This window comes from Anabrus simplex, chromosome 1 (genome assembly GCF_040414725.1).
Source record: "Anabrus simplex isolate iqAnaSimp1 chromosome 1, ASM4041472v1, whole genome shotgun sequence".
NCBI lineage: Eukaryota > Metazoa > Arthropoda > Insecta > Orthoptera > Tettigoniidae > Anabrus > Anabrus simplex.
In genome coordinates, this window is record NC_090265.1 from 589,171,602 (window position 1) to 589,195,497 (window position 23,896).

Here is a 23,896-nt window from a genome sequence, read left to right on the forward strand (position 1 = left end):
AGGAGGAAAAGAGAAATATGGTGGAATGAAGAGTGTGAGGAAGCTCTCAGGGAGAGGTCCAAGAAATGGAGTAAATGGAAATGCTCCAGAGGAAAGGAACACATGGAACAATTCGGGCAACAGAGGAAAGAAACATCCAGGACTAAATGATCGTTTGAAAGAGCACAACTGGAAGAGATCCAGACCGACTTTGTCAAGAACAATTCCAGAGACTTTTATCAGACCTTCAACAAGAGAAAACTCAAAGGATACCAAGTGCCAAGTTTGAGCTTCAGAAACGAACAGGGTAAAATCGGATTGAACAAACAAGAAAACTGTTTGATATTAGCCAGATACTTCCACACTCTCTTGAATTGTCCTTCACCAACCTCCAAACTAGAATTTTTTCCAGGCATACCAGAGAACTCAGAAGATGATGATCCACCAATAAAGGAAGAAGTCAAGGAAGCTCTTGAAAACCTCAAAAACAACAGAGCAAGTGGAGAGGACTCAATAACGGCAGAAATGTTGAAATGGGCAGAACCGGAAATCTTAGATGATCTTCACCACATCGTCAAGGAAATCTGGGAGAAGGAGACAATCTCAGAAGAATGCAAAACAGCACTTATCCATCTGCTGCATAAGTCAGGGAACAAGCAGGATGTCAACAATTATAGGGGTGATTATAGGGGTATGTCCCTCCTCCCGATCGCCTATAAAATTCTCTCAGAACTGCTTCTTAATAGAATAGAAGCGAATCTGGACCAACAACTAGGGGAATACCAAGCAGGGTTTAGGAAAGGCCGCTCCCGTATCGAACAAATATTCAACCTGAAGTCGATACTCCGCCACAGAATGTTGAGTGGTAAGAAAATTGTGGTGTCATTTATAGACCTCAAAAAAGCCTTTGATTCGGTGGACAGAGAGACTTTGGATAAGATCATTAGGGAATTTGGAGTCAAAACCAAACTGGCAAATATAATCAAAGAGACCCTAACAGGCACAACCTCCAAGGTAAAATTCTTCGGGCATCTCTCACAATCATTTGAAATCAAGACAGGCGTGAGGCAAGGGGATGGATCCCCACTCCTATTCAACTGTGTCCTATAAAAGATAGTGAGAATATGGAACTCAGAACTTGAACATCAAGGGATAATTCCAATCTGTCTAGGGAGAATATCAGGTGGAAGATCGGATCTCAAAAATGGAGAGAGCATACGGCTTGACAAAAACATCTACAATAAGAAGTGCTTATCCTGGAATTCCAAATTAAAACATTACAACAACCGTGGTCAAAACAGAATGCCTGTATGCCAGTGAATGCCTGTCCATGAACTACAAGCTGGAGAAGCTAGAGGTCCTGGAAAGAAGAATCCTCAGAAAAATTATGGGAGCTGTCCAGATTGAAAGCAGATGGAAACTTCGGAGCAACAAGAAAGTTTACCAGAAGGTGGAAAGAATCTCAGAGACCATGAAGAAAAGGAGGCTGGCGTTTCTTGGACATCTGTACAGAATGAACACAAACAGACTTACCAAACAGATATTCGATTACTTCTGGAGAAAAAAGACCACTACAGTATGGATTAAGGAAATGAAGAAAGCTATGGAAAGGTTAAGCATCTTGGAAGACCAGCTGTTAGAAAGGAATATGTTTAGGAACACACTGAAGAATTTGGAAGGTGTTCAAGCTCAGGAAGAACTAGGAAGACTGGAAGAGCCTGGACAGATGAACAACGGAAGCAGGGCAACGAACGCATGAAGGAGTATTGGACACAGAGAAAACTCCACACGAAGAGAAAGAAATTAAGTTGTAGCGTGATCCTTAGTGGTCCATTTGTTTGTAAAAAAAAAAATTGTCGTCATCAATTGGTGTATTATAAGCAGCAACCCTGTTTTAAGATCCATGTGCATTTTATATTCATGAAATGATTACTTTGAAATTAAGTATGCTAAATTTCTAAAATAACCTTTTGAGAGAAATGGTCCATTTATTAATGATGATCATGTGACACACCTATATTGATAAGGTCCTTAATGAATTGTATGAGCTACTTGGTTTATTTTGCAGAAGTGACTCAGGAGTAATTGAACTTAACCTTAGGGATTAACATCACTTCCAGTGTGGAGGTAAACAACTGATAGGGAATCTGCCTCCTGGGCAAGTGCCCTAAATGCAGATCACTACTAAGTTTCACCTCTACCTCTTGAGATATTCATATGAAAAACTACTTCTGTCTGGGGCATCAGCTTTGTAAATCAGGATTTTATAGTACTGATACTGTTTAGTTAAATTTCACTTCATAGATACCGTACTTATATTGATGTTTCTCATGTTCCAGTGTCTGGAATGAGTCTCCATGCTGTCACTCCAATCGTAAGCTGTGTATGCATTTTCTATACAATGTTGGTGAGTTTTAGCTTTAAATCATGAAATACAGACATTTGTACTTTGTACCCATTCAGTGAACACAATATTTATTAGAAATAATTTTAGAGTTACTCAAGACTGAAGTGAAATATCCTCTAGTGTTAAGATGGATTTTGTTATAACTGCATGCCCTTCCTGACATCAACCTCATCAGGGAAGATACTAGGATGAAATGAACAACATGCCTATCCGATCCCACTAGAGACATATCAGTGCGCTCTCGCAGCAACTTTGTGAGGTATGCTCAAGGCTTTATGCCTCCATCCGATGGACAAATAACTATCAACACTCCTCCTCCTCCTCCTAAACTGCATCTCTAGTTAGTTGAGCACCTGTGCCGGAGTTGACTCAGTTTCAGGCCTTGTACCACTTTTCAAATTTTGTAACACATCAAAGATATTCAGCAATGCTAAAATAAGATTTGGAATCACAGATAAAGCTTTTTGCTGCTGATGTTATACTGTATGGAGCAAGAAATAAAACACAGGATTGTGAGCGACTGCAATAAGATCTTGAAACTGTTGTGTGACTGATACCAGACAACGGTATGATGGTAAATGAGGTGAAAAGTCAGGTTGTAAGTTTCACCAAGAGGAAAATTTCTCTCAGTTTTAATTGCTGTGTTGATGGAGTGAAAGTGCCTCATAAGGATTATGTCAGTACTTAGGTGTCAATATAAGGAAAGACCTTCATTGGGGGAATCTCAGAGAACAGGACTGTAAATACAGATTGTAAATACAGGATCTCTCTTCATATGGTTATGGAGATATTTAGAGGTTATAGTAAGGATGTAAAGGAGAGGGCATGTAAGTCACTGGTACTGGTAAGACCACAATTAGAGTATGGTTCCAGTATTTGGGGCCCTTACCAGGAATAGTTGACTGGAGAACTGGAAAGAAATCCAAAGGAAAGCAACACTATTTGTTATGGGCGATTTCTAACAAAACAGTAGTGTTATTAAAATGCTGCAAACTTTGGGATAGAAAGACTCGGGAGTAAGGAGACAAGCTGCTCAACTAAGCAATATGTTCTGAGCTGTCAGTGGAGAGATGGTGTGGAATGATGAATAAGGTTGACTGGTGTTTTTTTAAAAACTAATTTATTAAGCACAATGTGCATACATATTATAACGGAAGAGCTACACGAGCATCACAATATGTAATATCCATAGATACATAACGGGTCATACACATCATTCACAATTCTTCACCAGTCTTTAGCAAATATACTGAGAGGATGCATTCTATTGATGAAGTTCATTACATGATAATGAGGACAGGGCTTGCTGCAAAGTCAGCATACACAATTATCCCTTGGGGTGTGGAATCCATTGATTAGACATATATTCCTATGGAACCCATGGATGCCAAAACATATTGAGTAGCGCTTTTAAAAGTAGAAAAGATCAAAGATGAAGTTGGAATTTTGAGAGGACAAGTTGGGGTAAATATTTGCTTACTGGAAGAGGCATTACCGGGCGAGTTGGCCGTGCGTGTAGAGGCGCGCGGCTGTGAGCTTGCATCCGGGAGATAGTAGGTTCGAATCCCACTATCGGCAGCCCTGAAGATGGTTTTCCGTGGTTTCCCATTTTCACACCAGGCAAATGCTGGGGCTGTACCTTAATTAAGGCCACGGCCGCTTCCTTCCAACTCCTAGGCCTTTCCTATCCCATCGTCGCCATAAGACCTATCTGTGTCGGTGCGACGTAAAGCCCCTGGCAAAAAAAAAAAAAATGGAAGAGGCATTAGGGATTGGAATAATTCACCAAGGAAGATGTCCAATAAATTTCCAAGTTCTTTGAAATCATTTAAGAAGTCTAAGTAAACAACTAGTAAGGAATCTGGCACCTGGGCAACTCCCCTTAAATGCAGATCAGTGGTGATTCATAATTCATTTTAGAGATGAATCCATTTTGAATTTATGTTGAGCTGTCTGTACAAGTGTTATGGTCTTGCCTGAAACAAACAGTTTCAAGAGGCCACTTTTGTATAATTCTAAAAACAAATTTTTCATTTATTACTTAGCATCATTCAACTCTTCACAGACTTAGTTACATGGTATAACTTTGTTTAAGCTACAAATTGCATAAAGATACACAGTCTGAAGAACCCACTTTTCCATAATTCTAATAACAAATTTTTCATTTATTGTGTGCTATTGGCTTTACGTCGCACCGACACAGGTAGGTCTTATGGCGACGATGGGACAGGAAAAGGCTAGGACTGGGAAGGAAGCGGCCATGGCCTTAATTAAGGTACAGCCCCAGCATTTTCCTGGTGTGAAAATGGGAAACCACGGAAAACCATCTTCAGGGCTGCCGACAGTGGGATTCGAACCTACTATCTCCTGAATACTGGATACTGCCCGCAGTTAAGCGACTGTATCTATCGAGCTCGGTTTTTCATTTATTACTTAGCATCATTCATCTCTTCACAGCCTTAGTCATATGGTATAGCTTTGTTAAACTACAAATTGTATAAAGATAGACAATTTTTATCAACCCACTTATCCAGTATTCTAATAACAATTGATTGCATTTATGTGAAATCATTCACACTGAGTTCTTCAAGTAACAGTAATCATTACTTTCTTTCAAATAAGGGACTGTCAAGTATTACAAAACAAAATTTTTTGAATAACCTTCATTACCTCCTGTTACAAGGTAGATCAAAAACCACTTTGTGGACAAATGTTTTGATGTTTACTTCAATATTTCTTATTTCCCATTTGCAGGGTGGACTGAAAGCTGTGGTTTGGACAGATTTTGTACAACAAGTGGTGATGGTAGCAGCAACAATTATTGTTATCATCATTGGCCTCATTGATATTGGAGGATTCAGCAACATGTGGAGAATTAACGCAGAGGGACACCGCCTTGAGTTCTTCAAGTAAAATAATGATTATTTAGCATGGTTCAGCTCATCAGAGCTTCGGTTATGTGATATAGCTTTGTTAGGATACATAGTTTCAACAACCCACTTATCCAGAATTCTGATAACTGTTTAAAAGATTTATGCAAATACAAGTTCTCATGACCTTGTCATATCAACCAGACTATTTTTATATAGAGTGGGCAAATTAAACTGGTCCAGAAAATATTTATAAGACTGACGCAAAATTGACCCTTGTTAATGAGCAGGAGAACTGCCCATCACAGGAAATGCTGGAAACCGTGATTTCGATGCACCAAACAGTTGCTGTCACATATTTGCACATGTGCATCTCCCGAGTATGTTGCTGTGTCATTACGTGTGAGTGATTGAGAGGAGCAGATGCATTTAGTGACCAGTAGAATGCAATACAAAATGATGCTCACGATAAAACAGCGCGTATTGTTGAGTGTTACGTAAAGCACGATTTGTGGAAAACCTGTGTCAAATTGTTTCCGCATGAGTTTAGGAAGGATGTTTTTTGGCAAAACCTCTCACAAAGTCTGCAATGCAAAACTTAGTGACAAAATGGTGTGAAACAGGCTTTGTAGCAAATAAAAGCTGTAACTATCTGAAAATACGGACCAAAATATGAGAATCATAACATATAAGAATTCAAACACCGGAAAACATTGCTGGAGTGAAGGAAAGCCTGTAACGAAGTCCAACAAAATCTCAACGCCGTTTATCTGTGCAAGTGAGAATTAAGAGATGGTCATGTCAAAACATTATCAGAAAGAACCTGCATCTGTATCCTTACAAATTTACTGTTGTGCATACATTAAAATGTCCAGACGAATCTTCGCGTGTTGAATTTTGCCGGTGGAGTCAGGATTTTTTGATCTTCAGTTTTCATTTCTTCAGAAGAGACCATTTCCAGCATCTTCTGTGATGTTCATTAACAAGAGTCAATCCCGCATCAGTCTTATTGTAAATATTTTCCACGTCAGTTTTATTTTGCGCAACCGGCACACAGATAACTCTGAAAATATGAGTAAAGTGATGTAAATAAATTAACTGTTTCAAATCATTTTATGTATCAGCACTTAGCTAGAATAACCAAAGATGCTGACTTCTTTAAAGCACTGGGGAAAGGGGGCTAAAACTTGATTTTAACTGTAATATAAAATAAATCATATCTATCTACTATCATTACATCAGTCTGTTTTCAGACCAACTTTACAACACACAAGCTGGGTGAACACAGGATAAACTGGAAGTAATGGATATGAAAGTACCAAGAATGATTGCTGGTACAAACAGGCAGGAAAAATGGCAGCAAGGTACTGTACTTAGAATGAGGAGTTAGGAATAAACTCAATGGATAAAGCTGTATACATAAACTGGGCTTGATGTTGATGGTGGTGACAGCTGAAGCGAATGGAGGAGGGGAGGTTACTTACATTTTTACAATTTGCTTTACGTTGCAGTGACACAGATAGGTCTTATGGCAATGATGGGATAGGAATGGGATAGGAGTGGGAAAGAAGTGACTGTGGCCCTAATGAAGGTTCAGCCCCAGCATTTGCCTGGTGTGAAAATGGGGATCATGGAAAACCATCTTCAGGGCTGCTGACAGTGGGGTTCGAACCCTCTATCTCCTGAATGCAGAATGGAGAATAATGGACTTGACCATTGAGGGTAAGAGAAGCAGAGAGAAACCAAGGTGATGATATTTGGACTCAGTTTTTATTATTTAATAATAAGAGGCCACAGAGATAATTCACAGAGGCTTTCTGTTCAAATACTGATAGGTATAATAATAGCCTTCAATGTGTGTGTGTGTGTGTGTGTGTGTGTGTGTGTGTGTGTGCGTGCGTGAGCGTGAGCGTGCGCGTGCGTGCATGTGTAATCAGGGCAATTTCATTTTCTTTCTCCCTCAAGCAAACAGCTGGTAACGAAATTCTCCCCTTATGTTAACTCGTCGAATTGATCACCAAAATGCAAATGAGAGGTATTTGACTGATCTGTGTAAGAATACAGGTGTTTTATCAACACCATATAAGCTGTAGTATAATTAGACAATTTAGTATTAGTATAATTAGACAATTTAATGTTACCATTTAAGATAAGGATGACACCTCTTCGATATTTCATTCTAGCATGGATCCTGACCCATTTGCTCGGGCGACGTTCTTAACAATTACTATTGGTATATCCTTCAGCTGGCTGGCCCAAATGGGTGTAAATCAGGCAATGTGTCAACGTCTCCTTTCTGTTCCAACTATGAATGCTGCGCGATGGTAAGTTCTTCAAAAATTATATATCTATATATATATATAATAACATGTCCTGACTGACTGACTGACTGACTGACTGACTGACTGACTGACTGACTGACTGACTGACTGACTGACTGACTGACTGATTCATCATCGCCGAGCCAAAACTTCTGGACATAAAGAAATGAAATTTTGGGTATATATTTATATTAGGGTGTAGGTGCTCTCCAAAGGAGGATTTTTGGATATCCGTCGCTAAGGGGGTGAAAAGGGGGGTGAATTTTTACAATGAAGATATCTATATCACAAAAACTTAAAAGTTTACAGGCGTAAAAGCAGTGGCGGCTCGTGAAAAAATCGTCCTGCGTGCTACAAAAAACAAGCTAAATACGCTGTTTTAAATCTGCATATTGCCATGATGAACAACGCATACTTCAAACTTGGTACTACTACTACTACTACTACTACTACTACTACTACTACTACTACTACTACTACTACTACTAATAATAATAATAATAATAATAATAATACAACTTTTCTCACAATTTATAACTCAGAACAAACAAAAACGACATTAATTTGGAAGCAGATGAATTCTTCGACAACTGTCTTCTACGAGATAAATAATTCATTCGTGAAATATTGTTTTTACTAACCTAATGGCGCAACTTACATCAGTGCAAATAGAATCGTGGGAATATAGATCCCCACTAAGAACACTAATTTAATTTCACTTTTTATACACTGCAGTGGATAAATAATTTGATAAATCTTCGTATAAACTTTAACACTAACACAATGACAGAAAAAAAACGCACCAGTAATATAACCGCGAGATTAAAAACCGCACAAAGCAACTGAAAGAGCTGCCAACTGATTCATTGAGACCTCCCCTATTACCAGAGTAAATGTCCGGCTCCATAGCTAAATGGTTAGCGCGCTGGCCTTTGGTCACAGGGATCCCGGGTTCGATTCCCGGCAGGGTCTGGAATTTTAACCATCATTGGGTGTACGTGTTGTCATCATCATTTCATCCTCATCACGACTCGCAGGTCGCCTACGTGCGTCAAATCAAAAGATCTGCATCTGGCGAATCGAACATGTCCTCGGATACTTCCGGCACTAAAAGCCATAAGCTATTTCATTTCACCAGAGTAAATTACATTGTAATGCGGGATAACATTTAGGGTCAGTCAAAGATTCTTTGACTCACCTACTAATTCCTTATTTTTGACACAAAGGAAGATGGATATTTTAATAAGCATGTGTGAGATAGATTGCCTCCACTTACGCTTTACTTTAGAACCCAGACGATGCTACTCTCTAGTGGCAGATTCGCTTACCACGTTCAACATAAGCACGGCCGACTGGATCCCTCGCTGCGCTCTGGGTAGCAGGAGACATCGAGTAATTCTACCCCCTTGCGGGAGAGGAAGTAACTATAAACGGGATCAGTGAAAGTTGATCCCGGTTTACGGTATACTCCGCCGGCTAGGGGGAGTGTTGCAAGCTTGGCTGCGCCTGCGTATTGCTTCCTTCAGGCTACAGGCAAGGGCTCACTTCACATGAGCACGAGCCTTGTTCCCCGGGAGAACGGCGCTAGGAGTTCGACAAATCTCGTCCTGATTTTCACAAAACACAAATTCATATCGTACTCAAAACAATGAAAAGGCACCAGGATAATTGTACTGTACATAAATAATATTCCTTACAGTTCCAAGCTACGTGCTGGAGCCCGGTAGCACGTACTGACCGGCCGCCACTGCGTAAAAGAAACATGTAATTTTGTTTTTGGAAAATCATATTGGGGGGGATGAAAAAGGGGTTAAACACCTATTATGTGGAGACTTATATCTCAAAAACCGAAGATGTTACAGACATAAGAATTGGTATTTGTGTTTTTGGATAATCCAATGAATAGGGAATGAACAGGAGTGACAAACGGGGTGAATTTAAAAAAAGACTATATCTGCAAATTATCTAAGACATGTAACATATTATAGATTTGAAAACTGGTATTTGGAATTTCCTGTAAAAGTAAAGAAACATAATTTTTTTTTTTTTGGAAAATCCACTTAAGGGGTACTGAAAAACGGGGTGAACTTTTTAAATTAGCATATCTACAGTATATCTCAAAAACTTAACATGTTGCAGACGTGAAATTTGGTATTTGGAATCTCCATTAAAAATAAGGAAATGCGTGTTCTTTGGTTTTCGGAAAAAACCCTCAACAGGGGGAGGGGGTTTGGGGGAAAAAAGAATTGAAAAATTAGTTGAATTATTTGTATGATAATGTATGTATATATACCAAAAAATTCTAAAGATGTTACAAACATGAAAACTGGTATTTAGAATCTCCTTTAAAAATAAAAAAATAAAACCACGCATTTGGGGAGGAATCAACTTGGTAGGAGGGGGGGGGGGATGAACATGGTAAAGAATTCCTTTTACGAGGATACATATATCTCAAAAACTGAAGATGTTACAGTCATGATAATTGGTCTTTGGAAGCTCTTATAAAGAAATGGGTACTATTTGTTTTTAGAAAATTCACTTGAGTGGGGAGTGTGAAAGGAAGTAATAAAATGAATTCTTTTTCTGGAGAAACTTATATTTCAAAACTGGAGGTTACAGATGTGGAAATTGGTATTTGGAATTTCTTTTAAAAATAAAGAAACACGCATTTTTTGGGTAGGGGGGAAACCAAATTAACTGGCGGAGGTGGAGTGAAAAAGGAGTTGAATTCTTTTCATGAGGATACTTATATCTCAAGAACTGAAGAAGTTACAGACATAAAAATTTGTATTTGGAATTTTCCTTCAAAGTAAAGAAACTCATAATCTTTTGTGGTCGGAAAATCCGCTTAAGAGGGGTGAATTAATTGAAAAATTAGTTGAATTCTTTGTATGAGGATACTTTTATCTCAAAAACTAAAGACATTACAGATGTGAAAATTAGTATTTGGAATCTCTTTTAAAAATAAAGAAATGTGCATTTTCGGGGGGCAATCAACTTGGGGGCGGGGGTGGTGAAAAAGGAGTTTAATTCCTTTTTATGAGGATACATGTACCAGTATCTCAAAACTGAAGATGTCACAGTTGTGATAATTGGCATTTGGAAGCTCCTTTAAATATAAAGAAACAAGTATTTTTGGTTTTTGGAAAATTCATTTAAGGGGAAAGGGTGAAAAGAAGTGAAAATATTTAATTCTTTTTATGGAGAAACTTAGATCACCAAAACTTAAGATTACACACATGAAAATTTGTATTTGGAATCTCCTTTGAAAATAAAGAAACATGCATTTTTGGAGGGGGTGGGGGTGAATCAACTTAACGGGCTAGGGTGAAAAAGGACTTGAATTCTTTTTATGAGGATACTTATATCTCAAAACTGAAGATGTTAGAGGCATGAACATTTGTATTTGGAATCTTCTTCCAAAGTAAAGAAACACGTGTTCTTTTGTCTTTGGAAAATACACTTAATAGGGGTGAATGAATTGAACAATTTGTTGAATTCTTTCTATGAGGATACTTATATCACAAAAGCTAAAGATGTCAAAGATGTAAAAGTTGGGATTTGGAATCTCCTTTAAAAATAAAGATTCACGCACTTTAGGTGAAGGGGGAATCATCATATTGGGTAGGAAAGGGGGAAGGGTGAAAAAGGAGTTGAATTACTTTTAAGAGGATACTTATATCTCAAAAACTGAAGATGTTACTGACGTGAAAATTAGTATTCGGAATCTCCTTTAAAAATAAAGAAACACTTTTTTTTTTTTTTAAATTGACGTAAGGGGTGTGGGGTTGAAAATAAGGAAATAAGGGGTTGAAATATGTATATGAGGATACTTTATCTTAAAAACTGAAGGAGCAATGAGGGAATAACAGAGAGGATAAAGAAGATGCGATCAGCCTTCTGTATGACCAGAGATATATACAATAAAAAGTATATATCTACAGACGCAAAGATTAGACATTACAAGGCAACGATGAGAAATGCTGTATTATATGCTGCTGAGACAATAGCACTGGTGAAATAGAAATAGAAATGGTGCGGAACAACTAGAGAAAGAGAAGAGAAAAATATTGAGGAAAATACTAGGCCCTTAGAGAGGAGGTGAGAGATGGATGAGGAGACCCAGGGAAGAACTATACCGGAACATGAGGACAATCTCAGAAGAAATCAGACTGAAAAGAGCAAGGTTTGCGGGACATGTAATCAGGATAAATATGGATAGAATGACGAAAAGAGTATGGGAAACAACAGCGAGGACACGAGGAAAGACCAGGAGGTGAGAGATGGATGAGGAGACCCAGGGAAGAACTATACCGGAACATGAGGACAATCTCAGAAGAAATCAGACTGAAAAGAGCAAGGTTTGCGGGACATGTAATCAGGATGAATATGGATAGAATGACGAAAAGAGTATGGGAAACAACAGCGAGGACACGAGGAAAGACAGGAACCAAGTGGGTAGTTGAACTCCGGAAAGATTGGTCGGAATTGGGGATCAAGGTGGAAGAAAAGGAAAATTGGAGAAGCAAGTACATACCGACTAATATGCCAGAGATCAATGATAGAGATGGATACAGGAAAAGGATTGAGAGTCACCAGTGGAGCAGACAAGAGAAGAAGATACTGAATATCTCGGAAGAAGAGCGGGAGAGAAGAAGAGAAAGGATGAAGAGGTTCTGGGAGGAGAACAAGAAAATGCAATCCATGAAGGAGCTGTCCGTGGTCCTACAGAGGCCGTAACGCAAGAAGAAGAAGAAGATGTGAAAGTTGGTATTGTGAATTTATTTTCAAAATAAAGGAGCAAATTTTTAAGTCCACTTAAGGCAGGAGAGGGGTGGAAAGAAGTCAAGAAGAAGAAAAATTATTCTTATGAGTATACATTTATCTCAAAAACTGAAAATGTTACAGACGTACAGACATGAAAACTGGTATTTGGAATCTCCTTCAAAAATAATGAAACTTTTTTTTTTTTTAAATACACTTAGATTGGGGTGGAGTTGGGGAAAGGACTGATCAAGGAGTTGAATTCTTTTTGTGGGGATACTTATGTATATCTCTAAAACTGAAGATGTTACCAATGTGGGAATAGGTATTTGGAATCTTCTTTAAAAATAAAGAAACATGTATTTATTTTTTTGACTTGAGAGAAGATTGTTTCTCACATGTACATTTCTATGTCGCATGGTCATTTTAGCCCCAAAAGGTAATACCACAAACATGCTTTACAACGAATTTCTGGGGTAAATGAAACTCAGTTTTTGGGTGAGATTTTATACTTTAGGAATTTTCAGATAATGTCTTAGTACAATGCCGAGGAACGATTACTTTGATCAAATTACGAAATCCACGTGAGCGAAGCCGTGGCTAATTGCTAGTTTAATATAAAAACACTGTCAGTTATGGAATATTTAAGAAACTGGTATCGCGTGCTTGAACAGAATATTTTAAAAAATCTGTGCCTGCTTTCTTTTTTTACTTAATATGTGTGGATGTTATGTCAAATATTATAACTGAGAAGATCTCAGGAAAAAGGGCATAGGGGCTAAAAGTTGATTTTGAGAAAACTGAGGTGAAAGTTTCTCTATGTGTCAATTTTTGTTCCAAAAAATATATTTTGTTTTTAAGAAAATAATTATGTAAGATGATAATGGTTCATTTTATTCAGTAATATAATGAATGAAGTGTTGCTCAGAATTATTTCAAATGCAATTTTTAACTATAAGCATTATGGTCCCTTTTTGTACAGAAATATTTTAAGGCATAATGTTGAGAACAGAAACAGTCATAGCTATACTTTCAAATTTATTCAATAACATTGTATAGATGACTGAATATATCAAGTGGCTTTGCAGAATTATGGAAATATATGTTCTTCCCTTACTGTAGATTTCATTTTCTTTTGCCAAATTTTATCTGGTACTCCATACAACCATTATATGCCCAGCTCACAAAGTGCTTTGATGACATCTACACTGAGCCCATCCAGATCAGCAGACTTGTTTTTCATTTTATATATATTGCTGTCTCCATCCAGCCAGGTCAAACTTCCTGCATTACTGTTTATAGTGTTTGGAGAGTCATCATTTATGCTACAGTTCAGTAAGTGAATGAAATAAAGAAATATATGTGCTAACTGGATTAAAGCCACTATATACGAAGCGTGTTTTTTAAGTAAGGTCCGTTTTGTTGTAGACACTAGTAGTTCGCGCGCAAATCACAACGAGCGCGGCGTCATGTACCAGCATGCCTCAGGAACAACTGTGCTCAGTTTCAGCTCTGTAGCTAACCAGTACGGTTCTGTTCTGTGCTTTCAAGATGTTTAAGACTATCAACTCGCCCGCAGCGTGTGAGGTTCGGTCAGTGATACGGTTTTTGTCAGCAAGGAACCTGTCTGCTGCAGAAATTCATTGACAGATTTGCGAAGTGTACGGTGATACTGTTATGAGTGAAAGCAAAGTGCATAAGTGGGTACGACAATTCAAAGATGGCCGTGACAACGTCCATGATGAGGACCGCTCTGGTCGCCCTACTTTGATTACAGACGATTTGGTGGCTTCAGTTGAAGCGAAGATTCGTGAGAACAGGCGCTTCACAATAACAGGTCTCTCAAACAAATTTCCTGACGTGTCGAGATCAGTGCTTTACAACATTGTTTCTGAACACCTAAAGTTTAGGAAACTGTGCTCCTGTTGAATCCCGAAACTTCTAACAGAGGACCACAAAAACCAAAGATTTGAGTGTGCGATCAAGTTCTTGACTCGTTATGACAAAGAAGGTGACTGCTTCTTGAGTCAGATCGTAACTGGAGACGAAACATGGGTTTCGCATATCACACTCGAATCTAAACAACAGAGTATGGAATGGAGACACACACACTCACCTGTAAAGGTGAAGGCCAAACAGACTCTGTCCCAGCACAAAATCATGGCATCGGTGTTTTGGGATAGGCATGGTGTTTTGTTGGTCGACTTCATGCAACAAGGAACCACTATCAATGCAGAAGCATACTGCCAAACCCTGAGAAAGCTACGCAGAGCAATTCAAAACAAAAGATGTGGCATGCTGACAAAGGGAATTGTCCTTCTCCATGACAATGCAAGACCTCACACTGCAGGTCAGACCCGCGATTTATTGGACAGTTTTGGCTGGGAAGTCTTAGACCACCCACCCTACAATCCTGATCTTGCGTCGAGCGATTACCATCTGTTCCTCCACCTCAAACATAACCTCAGTGGCAACCATTACAATGATGACGACGATGCGAAAACGGCAGTGAACTCTTGGTTTTCGGAGCAGGTGGCAAGTCTCTATGAAGAGGGTACAGTAGAGTCTCGATTATCCGACTTAAACGGGACCTGGAGTACGTCAGATCACTGAAAATGTCGGATAATACAGAACAACTTTGAAAATGAACTAAACCAAACAGGAAGGCTATACTGTATTATGTACTTTTTATGGGACTCTATTTATTGACTTATTAATTCAATTGTACAGTAGATGCAGTACTCTTTTCTTACTACGCTTGTAGCCAGGTGCAGACGTCTTGGCTTGGGCTGCAAGAGTTTTGATGTCAGCATCGTGAAATTTGGCCCAGTCTCATCACACTTAAAAATCTGATCACCGGATAATCCTTCAGCAAGAATTATTTCTTGAAATTGTCTTTTAAATTTCACAACCTCATCGGATTTAGCTGACAGTTTTTCTCCACAGATATTAAGCTGCCCAATGCCGTACCGTTTTTTCCACCGATCAAGCCACCCAGCACTGGCAGTAAAATTAGGGTCCCTTTATTAAACTCCTGGATATACACCACCATTTCTTGCAAAATGTGGCCAGATATTGACAAGCTCTTTTCCTGGTTTTTAGTGAATCAAAGAAATAGTGCTTCACTTACTTTTTCGTACTCACATTTTTCATTGGTTTTTTCTAATTTTCAGGGCATCATTTGTTGCTCTGGTAGAGCACCACTTTTCAATTTATTCCCTCGTATATTTCCAGTCTCCCACTGTAACACGTCCAACACCATAATCTGAAGCCATTTTTTGGAGAGCTTCCCCTTTGTTCAGTCTCTTTAACCCACTCTACTTGTCTTCCACAGAAACAATCACTCTGTTACGTTTACTCGCCATACTCACAGAGGATATGAAAACTACAACATCCGCACCCAACCAATACTACATTGAACAATCCTACCGCATGACTGCCAGTGCTTGTCCTACAGTCGCACCCTCCACACCCTGTGTCCCAGAATTGCATCCACCTAAAGTTCAAATTAAGCCTACCAGTGTCGGATAACACAGAGTGTCGGATAAGCGAAGGTCGGTTAAGTGAGACTCTACTGTATTTTTAAATTGGTTTCGAGGTATGATAAGTGTTTGAACAAACTTGGCAACTATGTCGAAAACTAGAGTGAAGTACGTACTTTCTGAATATAAATTTACTTTTTTTGAAATAACTTTTCGTTGTGTACTTATTTTCAAACGGACCTTACTTAAAAAACACGCCTCTTATATTCATTTAACAAAGCCGAGCTTTCCGCCAAATTGCACTGGCCTTCATCAGGGCATGTGAAATATTTCTTTGCTCACTGTCAGAGGCAGACCTTCACATTTCTTTATTTTAACCCGCCATCGGTATCGTTGTCCGCGCTTACGCGAGAGGTAGCGTGTATAGGGGCTCCCTAACATCGGCTTGGTATATGATTTTAGTTCATATACGAGCTCTTCTCGGCAGTTTGAATAAATTATACTAGTATTTGGTTATTTAGTATATATACTTACATATTTGTATATATCCACAATTGTTTATTACCTAAGTACTTGCTACTACAATTTCGACTCATACACTGTCTTCGTTCTTTTAGAAGGTAATTATAATTTTGTTTTAACAGACTGGTTTTATGTTAACTATTTATATAAATTTACATAACTATTACTTAATATTATGAAAAGTAATAAAAATCCTTGGCATTACAAATACATATTACAGTACAAAACAAATGTTAACATGATTTGTAAACCTCATTATTTTGTATCATTGTCCTGTTCACTCATTTCTTTCAACTTCTTGCGAAAAACATTCACTGCATACTACTTTTGTTAGTCCAGTGTGCTCTTTGCACGTTGAGCGTTTGCACGCATCACAGCGAGCTGACGTAAATCGGTTTTTTCGAACTGGGAGTAGGCGCATCTTGGTTTCCGCCCGGGAACGTCTGAAAATATATACAGTAAACACCATAGCTTTTTTTGGTAATAATTATAAAAAGAAGTTTTACAAAGTGTTCAATTAGATACTTGTAAAATTGTAGAAGTGAGAACTGTTAGCAATACTTACCTGGGGCTGCTGGTGTCGCATTTCTGACGGGAAGTTCTTGACCAAAGATATTTTTGATGGAATTTCTGAGACCAATTGACAGAACATCGACTAAAGCACGTCTTCAACAGATGTGGCTTTACGATTTCCAGGGCAAGATTCTTCAATCCAGCTCAAAATAAGAGATTCACTAGGCCTGTTAGCCATTATAATTTCACTGTGATACTGTTTACTAAAACATTACACCAGCACGGAATGCGCAAAAACTGTGACGCCAAAGGTATCGAGGCTAGAATGCTCCTAACACTGCCTGTGACGCGACCGGTATCGTAGCGAGGCGCGGACTAACACTCCAGACAGAACGCACGTCCCCCACTCCTCCACGTGACACGTGTGCGTGAATCATCGTGTAACGAAGGAAAACATGTGACTCATAAACTCATTTGAGAATACCTGGAGTTTGAAAAGTTTGAGTCTTAAACCAAAAAACTTTTCTTAATAAGGAATGTTTTTGTTAGGGGCTACCTAACAACGATACCGATGGCGGGTTAATACAATGAGCAACGAAGCACCTACGTTCATTAATTAAGTGAATGAAATATCTACTGGACTCCTGTAACATTTCATTTCTACTTACCTCTCCATTTTGAAGCTCTATTGTGTTAATGGTATTATCATCATTTGTTTTGTTTTTAACAATGCTATACAGGAGGTTCTTGTGTTTGTCTCACCATATTCTGTTTGCAAGATCTTCTTGGCATTTTCAATGCCAATTATTCTTGTGACCTGTAATCTTGTTTCTTGGTAAAATGATATTTTAGTCTCAGTTTCACTTGGGTTTCCTACATTCTGGCATGGTAAAAAGCTCATCTTGGACCATTTCTGGCTTTGACAGCATCTTTTACATCAGCATTCCACCCTGTTGTTTCTTTGGATTTTCTTATTTGATTCTGCTGTCCACATAGTGACTCTGCTGTATTCACCACTGCTCTCTTCATGTTGTCCCATTCCTCAACTGACGATCTCAGTTTTTTTCAGCAACATTTTCCTAGGATTCTCTTGAAGCATTTCCTTCACGCTTGTTTCAGAAAGTCTCCAAGATTTTATTTTTGGTGATCTTTCATTGTGGACTTTAAGAGGTTTTCTCTTTGTGATATCTGCATATAACGGCTTGTGGTCTCCTTGCAGATGTTGACATTGTTTACAACCTTCCAAACTATTTGGTCATTGAGTATGTAATCAGTCACAGTTCCATATTTATTGTCCCTACTTATCTTTTGTAAGTCCCTTTTCTTGAACCAAGTGTTACTCACAACTCACAATCATATTATTTCTCAAACATAAATCTAGAAGATGTTTGCCCTCTGCAGTCCTATTCCCCATTCCATGAGGATCCATGGAGGATTCATAGCCCAATCTATCTGATCCAACCTCAAAGTTAAAAATCACAATACAACTTCTGGAAACTTATCGTCCACAAAACACTCACAAACCAACCCTACTTTATGGTAGGGATTATTATCATGTTGAAACATGTACAGTGAACATCTATGAACTAGTCTTCTACCACAGACAACACACCTTGTCATGAATTACTTATACCCATCTGACTGATGTGTTTTGTAGTACAGAGAGTATAGTTTAAGACTTCACACTTCTGATCAAAGGCTCATCAAAGCACAATATAGCTTGTGTCAAGCTTGACACAGTAACAAGTATTGACAGCTGACATATCAGTCAGCTAGTAACTTGGATTTTTAAGGTGTGTTGTGAGGTAATTATTGTGATGGTTAAGTACTCTAGAGCACAGAGAATGTTTTTGGCTGAGTGTTACTTGCACAAGAAGAAGTAACCAGTTAATAGGTGCCTTCAAATTCTGTAGACAGTTTCCTGGTTCTACAGTACCATCAAATTGTTACGTGCTACAACTCGTTTGCAAATGTCATAGTAACGGTGCCATAACTAATAAGAAAAAACAGAAAGGAGAACAGTTTTCACACAGGAGAGGTTAGAAGATACACAGACAAGACTGCAAGTTAGTCCACGTAAGTTGCTTCAGAGAGTAGCTCAGGAAACTGGTATTTCATATTCGTCAGCACGTAATGCAGAAAAATGATTACATTTACGATCTTAGCGAACTCATTCAGTCCATAACATACAGCCTACAGATTTCATTGCAAGAATTAGATTTTGCAATTGACTAATGACTAATGGTCTAGACGTAAGGTGTCTGCCTCTCACCTGGAGGCCCCGGTTTGATTCCCGGCCAGGTCAGAAAATTTTGCCTGTCCCTGAAGATTGGTTCAAGGTCCACTCAGCCTTCGTGATTACAACTGAGGAGCTATCTGATGGTGAGATGGTGACCTCGGTCCAGAAAACAGAGGATAACGACTGAGAGGATTCATTGCACTGAACATGCATCACCTCGTAATCTGCAGGCCTTTAGGCTGAGCAGAGGTCGCTTGGTAGGCCAAGGCCCATCAGGGCTGTAGTGCCATGGGGTTTTTGTTTAATGAATAATTTCCACAGTGGTATCATGGATCAGAACTTTCTTTTTATGCATGACGAAGAGCATGGTTTCATTTGACTGGATATGTCAGTTCACAGAACAATAGAATCTGGGATACAGGGAGCCTATACATTTAACAGCTGAGAATCTGCATGATGTGAAGGTGGGTGTATGGTGTGCTATTAGTGCCTGATGAATTATCGGTCAGATTTTTTTTTTTTTTTTTTCAGGACACTGACCATTATATTCACAGCATTCTTGAACCAATTTTTGCTGAACAGACTGAAGAAGAGAAAAGGTACAGTTATTCCAGCAGGATGCTGTGACAGCCCATACAGCATGTAGCTCTATGCAACGATAGCGGGAAGAGTTCGATGATGATCAGATCATAGTAAAGCACTATGGTCCCCTCATTCACCCGATTTGAGCGCATGTGAATTTTGGAAAAGTTTACAGGAATAATTCTGGAACTGCAGAAGAATTAAAAATCGAAATTAGGAACACTGTGCATTCCGTCAGTATTCGTGAACTGCAAAGTGCATTTTGAAAACTCATAAGATGTGAAACTTGCATCGCAGCTCAAGGAGATAACTTTCAACATCTTAGTAAATACTCGAGTTCAGTTTGTTTGTTTATTAATTAATAATAATGACAATATTTATTTATTTATTTATTTATTTATTTATTTATTTATTTATTTATTTATTTATTTATTTATTTATTCTGAGCATGTACATAGCTGGTGAATTCAATTTTGTTTAGCTTCTTTGAGATGACTACGTCCACTTGCCATTGCAGGTACTGCACTCGCTGTCACCTCTTCTCTGTACTCTTATGCCTCGGTACTCCACTATGAAGTCTTAAAAGTTATACTCCCTGTATTATCAAGTCCCTTCCTTGAGAAACACCCCTTGCTATCACCCCACCTCTACCAAATTTCATTATGACCAATACACAGGCTGGCATGTATCATTTACCTAGCATTAGCCACACACAAACCCTCCCATCTGACTGCCACATGGTATAACATTCTTTCTCACTCCTAATTACTTTTCCCCAATTGTCCATATACCAGCAATGGCTCTCCTTACACCATCGAACATAACACTTGATATTCACTTGCAATATATGCTGTTTGTTGCTGGGTGCCTGTGTCTTGAACTCCAGTCCTCTTTCCTCCCAGCACATAGCCATGGTGTTAGTTAAACAATCAGAGGTATTGTGGAATTCATGGATGATGATATCTCACAATGTCATGCAATTTTTCCATATCACCTTCAGTGCTTGACAATCTCTGCTGGTCAACACATATGACCTACCAAGTTGTGCTTTTTGTGGTTGTGTCTTCTCTTTACCACTTCACAATCACATCCCCATTAGTTGTTGACTTGGGCAACTTGAGGTGGAAATGGCACTGCTTACAGATGTGGCAACCAATAATCATAACATGTTTGAAGTCATTGAGCTCCCTTGCTGCACCCTTTCTGCAGATTGTAACACTGCACAAGATTGAGCTCTCACCTGCATTTTACTGCAGCAGCAACAGCAGCAGTTGTCATCTAGGCTCTAGTTTATGGGTACAAAGGTTGTCCAATACTTTTGATCAGAAAGTGTATTTATAAATACCTACCACTGTAACAGACATTTTTTTTTTTTTTACCATATCTCTAATGCAAGAGGATGGTTATCATGTTGAATTTTCCCTTTAAGAGTCGCCACCAGCAGATCCTTTACGATGATATATTTATTTTAAAGACACATATTTGCAAACCTTTACATTTTCATCCATTTATTTTCCTCTGTCAGTATTTTATCCCTATTCATTTTGTATTTTACCAAGCTCGATAGCTGCAGTCGCTTAAGTGTGGCCAGTATCCAGTAATCGGGAGATAGTGGCTTAGAGCCCCACTGTCAGCAGCCCTGAAGATGGTTTTCTGTGGTTTCCCATTTTCACACCAGGCAAATGCCGGGGCTGTACCTTAATTAAGGCCACAGCCGCTTCCTTCCAATTCCTAGGCCCTTCCTATCCCATCGTCGCCATAAGACATATCTGTGTCGGTGCGACGTAAAGCAAATAGCATTTTGTATTTCAAGCTACTTCTAAAGAGTCATACTTTATTTTCTAGGACAATGTTCCTCTACACAGTTGGCATGATCATCTGTAAATTACTGAGTATTCTGACTGGTATGCTCATCTATGCTCATTTCCATGACTGTGACCCAGCATTGACAGGGGTAGGTTCTGTATCTTTGACATTCTTATTATTTAATTAACAAACTAATTTATAGATATTATGTTGGTAAAAAACATAGAACAGTTATAACTATGTGAGTTAGCAAAAAAGTTTCCTGAAAAGTAGGCTAATTGTATTTTGAAGAAATTTATTGCCATAGGTGAAACATGCTGCTCATAAAATTAAAGCAGCATTCCAGCAGACTGAAAAGTGATAATAAGTCTATTCCTTTGCTCCTCTGTATAATAAATAAACATGAGTTGAAATGATGCTCACTCACATCATGTTCATTGTAGATTAGCAAAGAAATTTACATAATGAAGTCAGAATGCAATGCAATGGTAATGAGCTTTTGAAATAGCCTTTTCCATAACCTCTCAAACTAGACTCAACTAGACAGCAAGTTCACAGAGCAGGAATGAAAATATCTAGAAAAATACAGTCAGAATTGTTCCTCAGCATATGTTCTTTGAAATGCACCATAATTTATGCAATGAGGCATTCAAAAATTTATATTACACTCATAATTACTATTGCATTGTAACAAGTTTTTGAAATAGGTTTTTACATAGCCTTACAATACAATGTAAATATCTCAAAATAGCATCACTTTCTACTAAACATTAATTTCTTTGAGAAAGGTGGTTGAGCAAGTTGGTGTGTTAAAAAATGTTTCCACACACTTAATTTTTAAAAGAATAGAATGTGGAATCATTAGGACATTAATTTATTTAGATATTTGTTCTTTCTTATTTTTTAGTATTCCACTGCCAGCATTAAATCGTAGTTCTTGGAGAACATCACTTTTCTTGCCCAGAATGCACATGTTGGGAGAACACTTCTGATATACAAGAAAGACCTCATAAATGTCTAGTGACATCACCATTCCTTTTTCTCCTCCAGATTGATTGATCCCACTGAAATGCAGGGTAGCTGATATGGATCTGTCTCCATTCATTCCTCATTATTCCCCTCCTCAGAAAATGGTTGAAAATATATTTACCAGTTAACTATAATCTTAATTATCTTACTTCAAAAATGGTGTATTTCAGATCATCTCTCGACAAGATCAGCTGCTACCATACTATGTAATGAAAATTGCTGCATACATACCAGGACTCCCAGGCTTATTTGTGGCTGGAGTGTTCAGTGCTGCCCTGAGGTAATCCAATCACATTGCTTCTTATTATTAAATATTATAGATTTAATAGGTGATAACATACTTGGGGATGTGTGGGATCTGGTTACAGCAGCACAGGAGAAGTTTAAGGAAGCAGATATTGTTATCAGTGGGATACTGTGCAGGAGGGATACTGACTGGAGGGTGACTGGAGATTTAAATGAGACTATGGAGTGGATATGTGGGAAATCAGGAGTGAGATTTGTAAATCCTAATGCGTGGGTAGGAGATAGGGATATACATCCAGATAGTCTTCACTTGAACCACAATGGTACATATAAGCAAGGGGGTTTCTTTAGGAAGGTAACAGAAAGGTACATTCAGGGAAATGGGGTGAACTATGGAGCAGTGATGAGACTATAAAGAGCAGGAATTCAAGTAAGGATGACATAAAATTGTTAGTGTTAAACTGTAGAAGTACTACAAAAAATGAACAGAATTAATTTAATACTGTAGTTATTTATTTACCACATGCTGTAATAGGTGTTGAATTGTGGGTGAGAAGTGATAGTATGGATGTGGAAATTTTCTCACGGCACTGTAGTATTTAGCGTAGAGACAGGATAGGAATTGAATAAGGGTGGAGTATTCATACTAATGGAAGAAGAATTTGTAGGCTACGAAAATGTTAAGAATGAGAAACATGAAATTCTAGGTGCAAGGCTCATATGTTAAGATAATAGGCAACTTGAAGTTTCTAGGGTGTACAGACCAGACAAGGGTGGCGCTGATGCTGATGTGAAATTATTTGGTAAGATAATCTGCTATGTGGGGAATGACACAGAAAGGAACGTCATGTAGCGGGTGATCTTAATTTTTAATACCAATATAGTTGGTCCGTTATTGGACATTATAAATTTTCCAGCTAACTCATTCCCGGTTGCCAGCGTTTTGCCCCAGTGTGCTAAGTTGGGCTCATCAGTTGGTAAACAGCACACCTACTAAGATGCATGGCTAATGCATACCAGAAAAAATATTTCAGGTTACCTATGGGAATCAACATCTTTATGATCTTAATTTACCAAATGTTAACTGGGTGGGTAATGCGAATGACAGAAAGCATGACAAACAAATTGTGAAAAAG

The 23,896-nt window shown here is 38.4% G+C and overlaps 1 protein-coding gene across 1 annotated transcript in view; it reads left to right on the forward strand.

The window, feature by feature from the left end:
* The window catches only part of LOC136857164 (sodium-coupled monocarboxylate transporter 2), a 106,745-nt gene that overhangs the window by 61,467 nt on the left and 21,382 nt on the right, over window positions 1-23,896 (forward strand). The window contains exons 6-10 of the mRNA XM_067135595.2: window positions 2,319-2,386; window positions 5,141-5,295; window positions 7,440-7,580; window positions 21,525-21,633; window positions 22,685-22,794. Of these exons, the coding sequence (XP_066991696.2) occupies window positions 2,319-2,386; window positions 5,141-5,295; window positions 7,440-7,580; window positions 21,525-21,633; window positions 22,685-22,794 (583 nt within the window). The remainder of the gene's footprint in view (window positions 1-2,318; window positions 2,387-5,140; window positions 5,296-7,439; window positions 7,581-21,524; window positions 21,634-22,684; window positions 22,795-23,896) is intronic.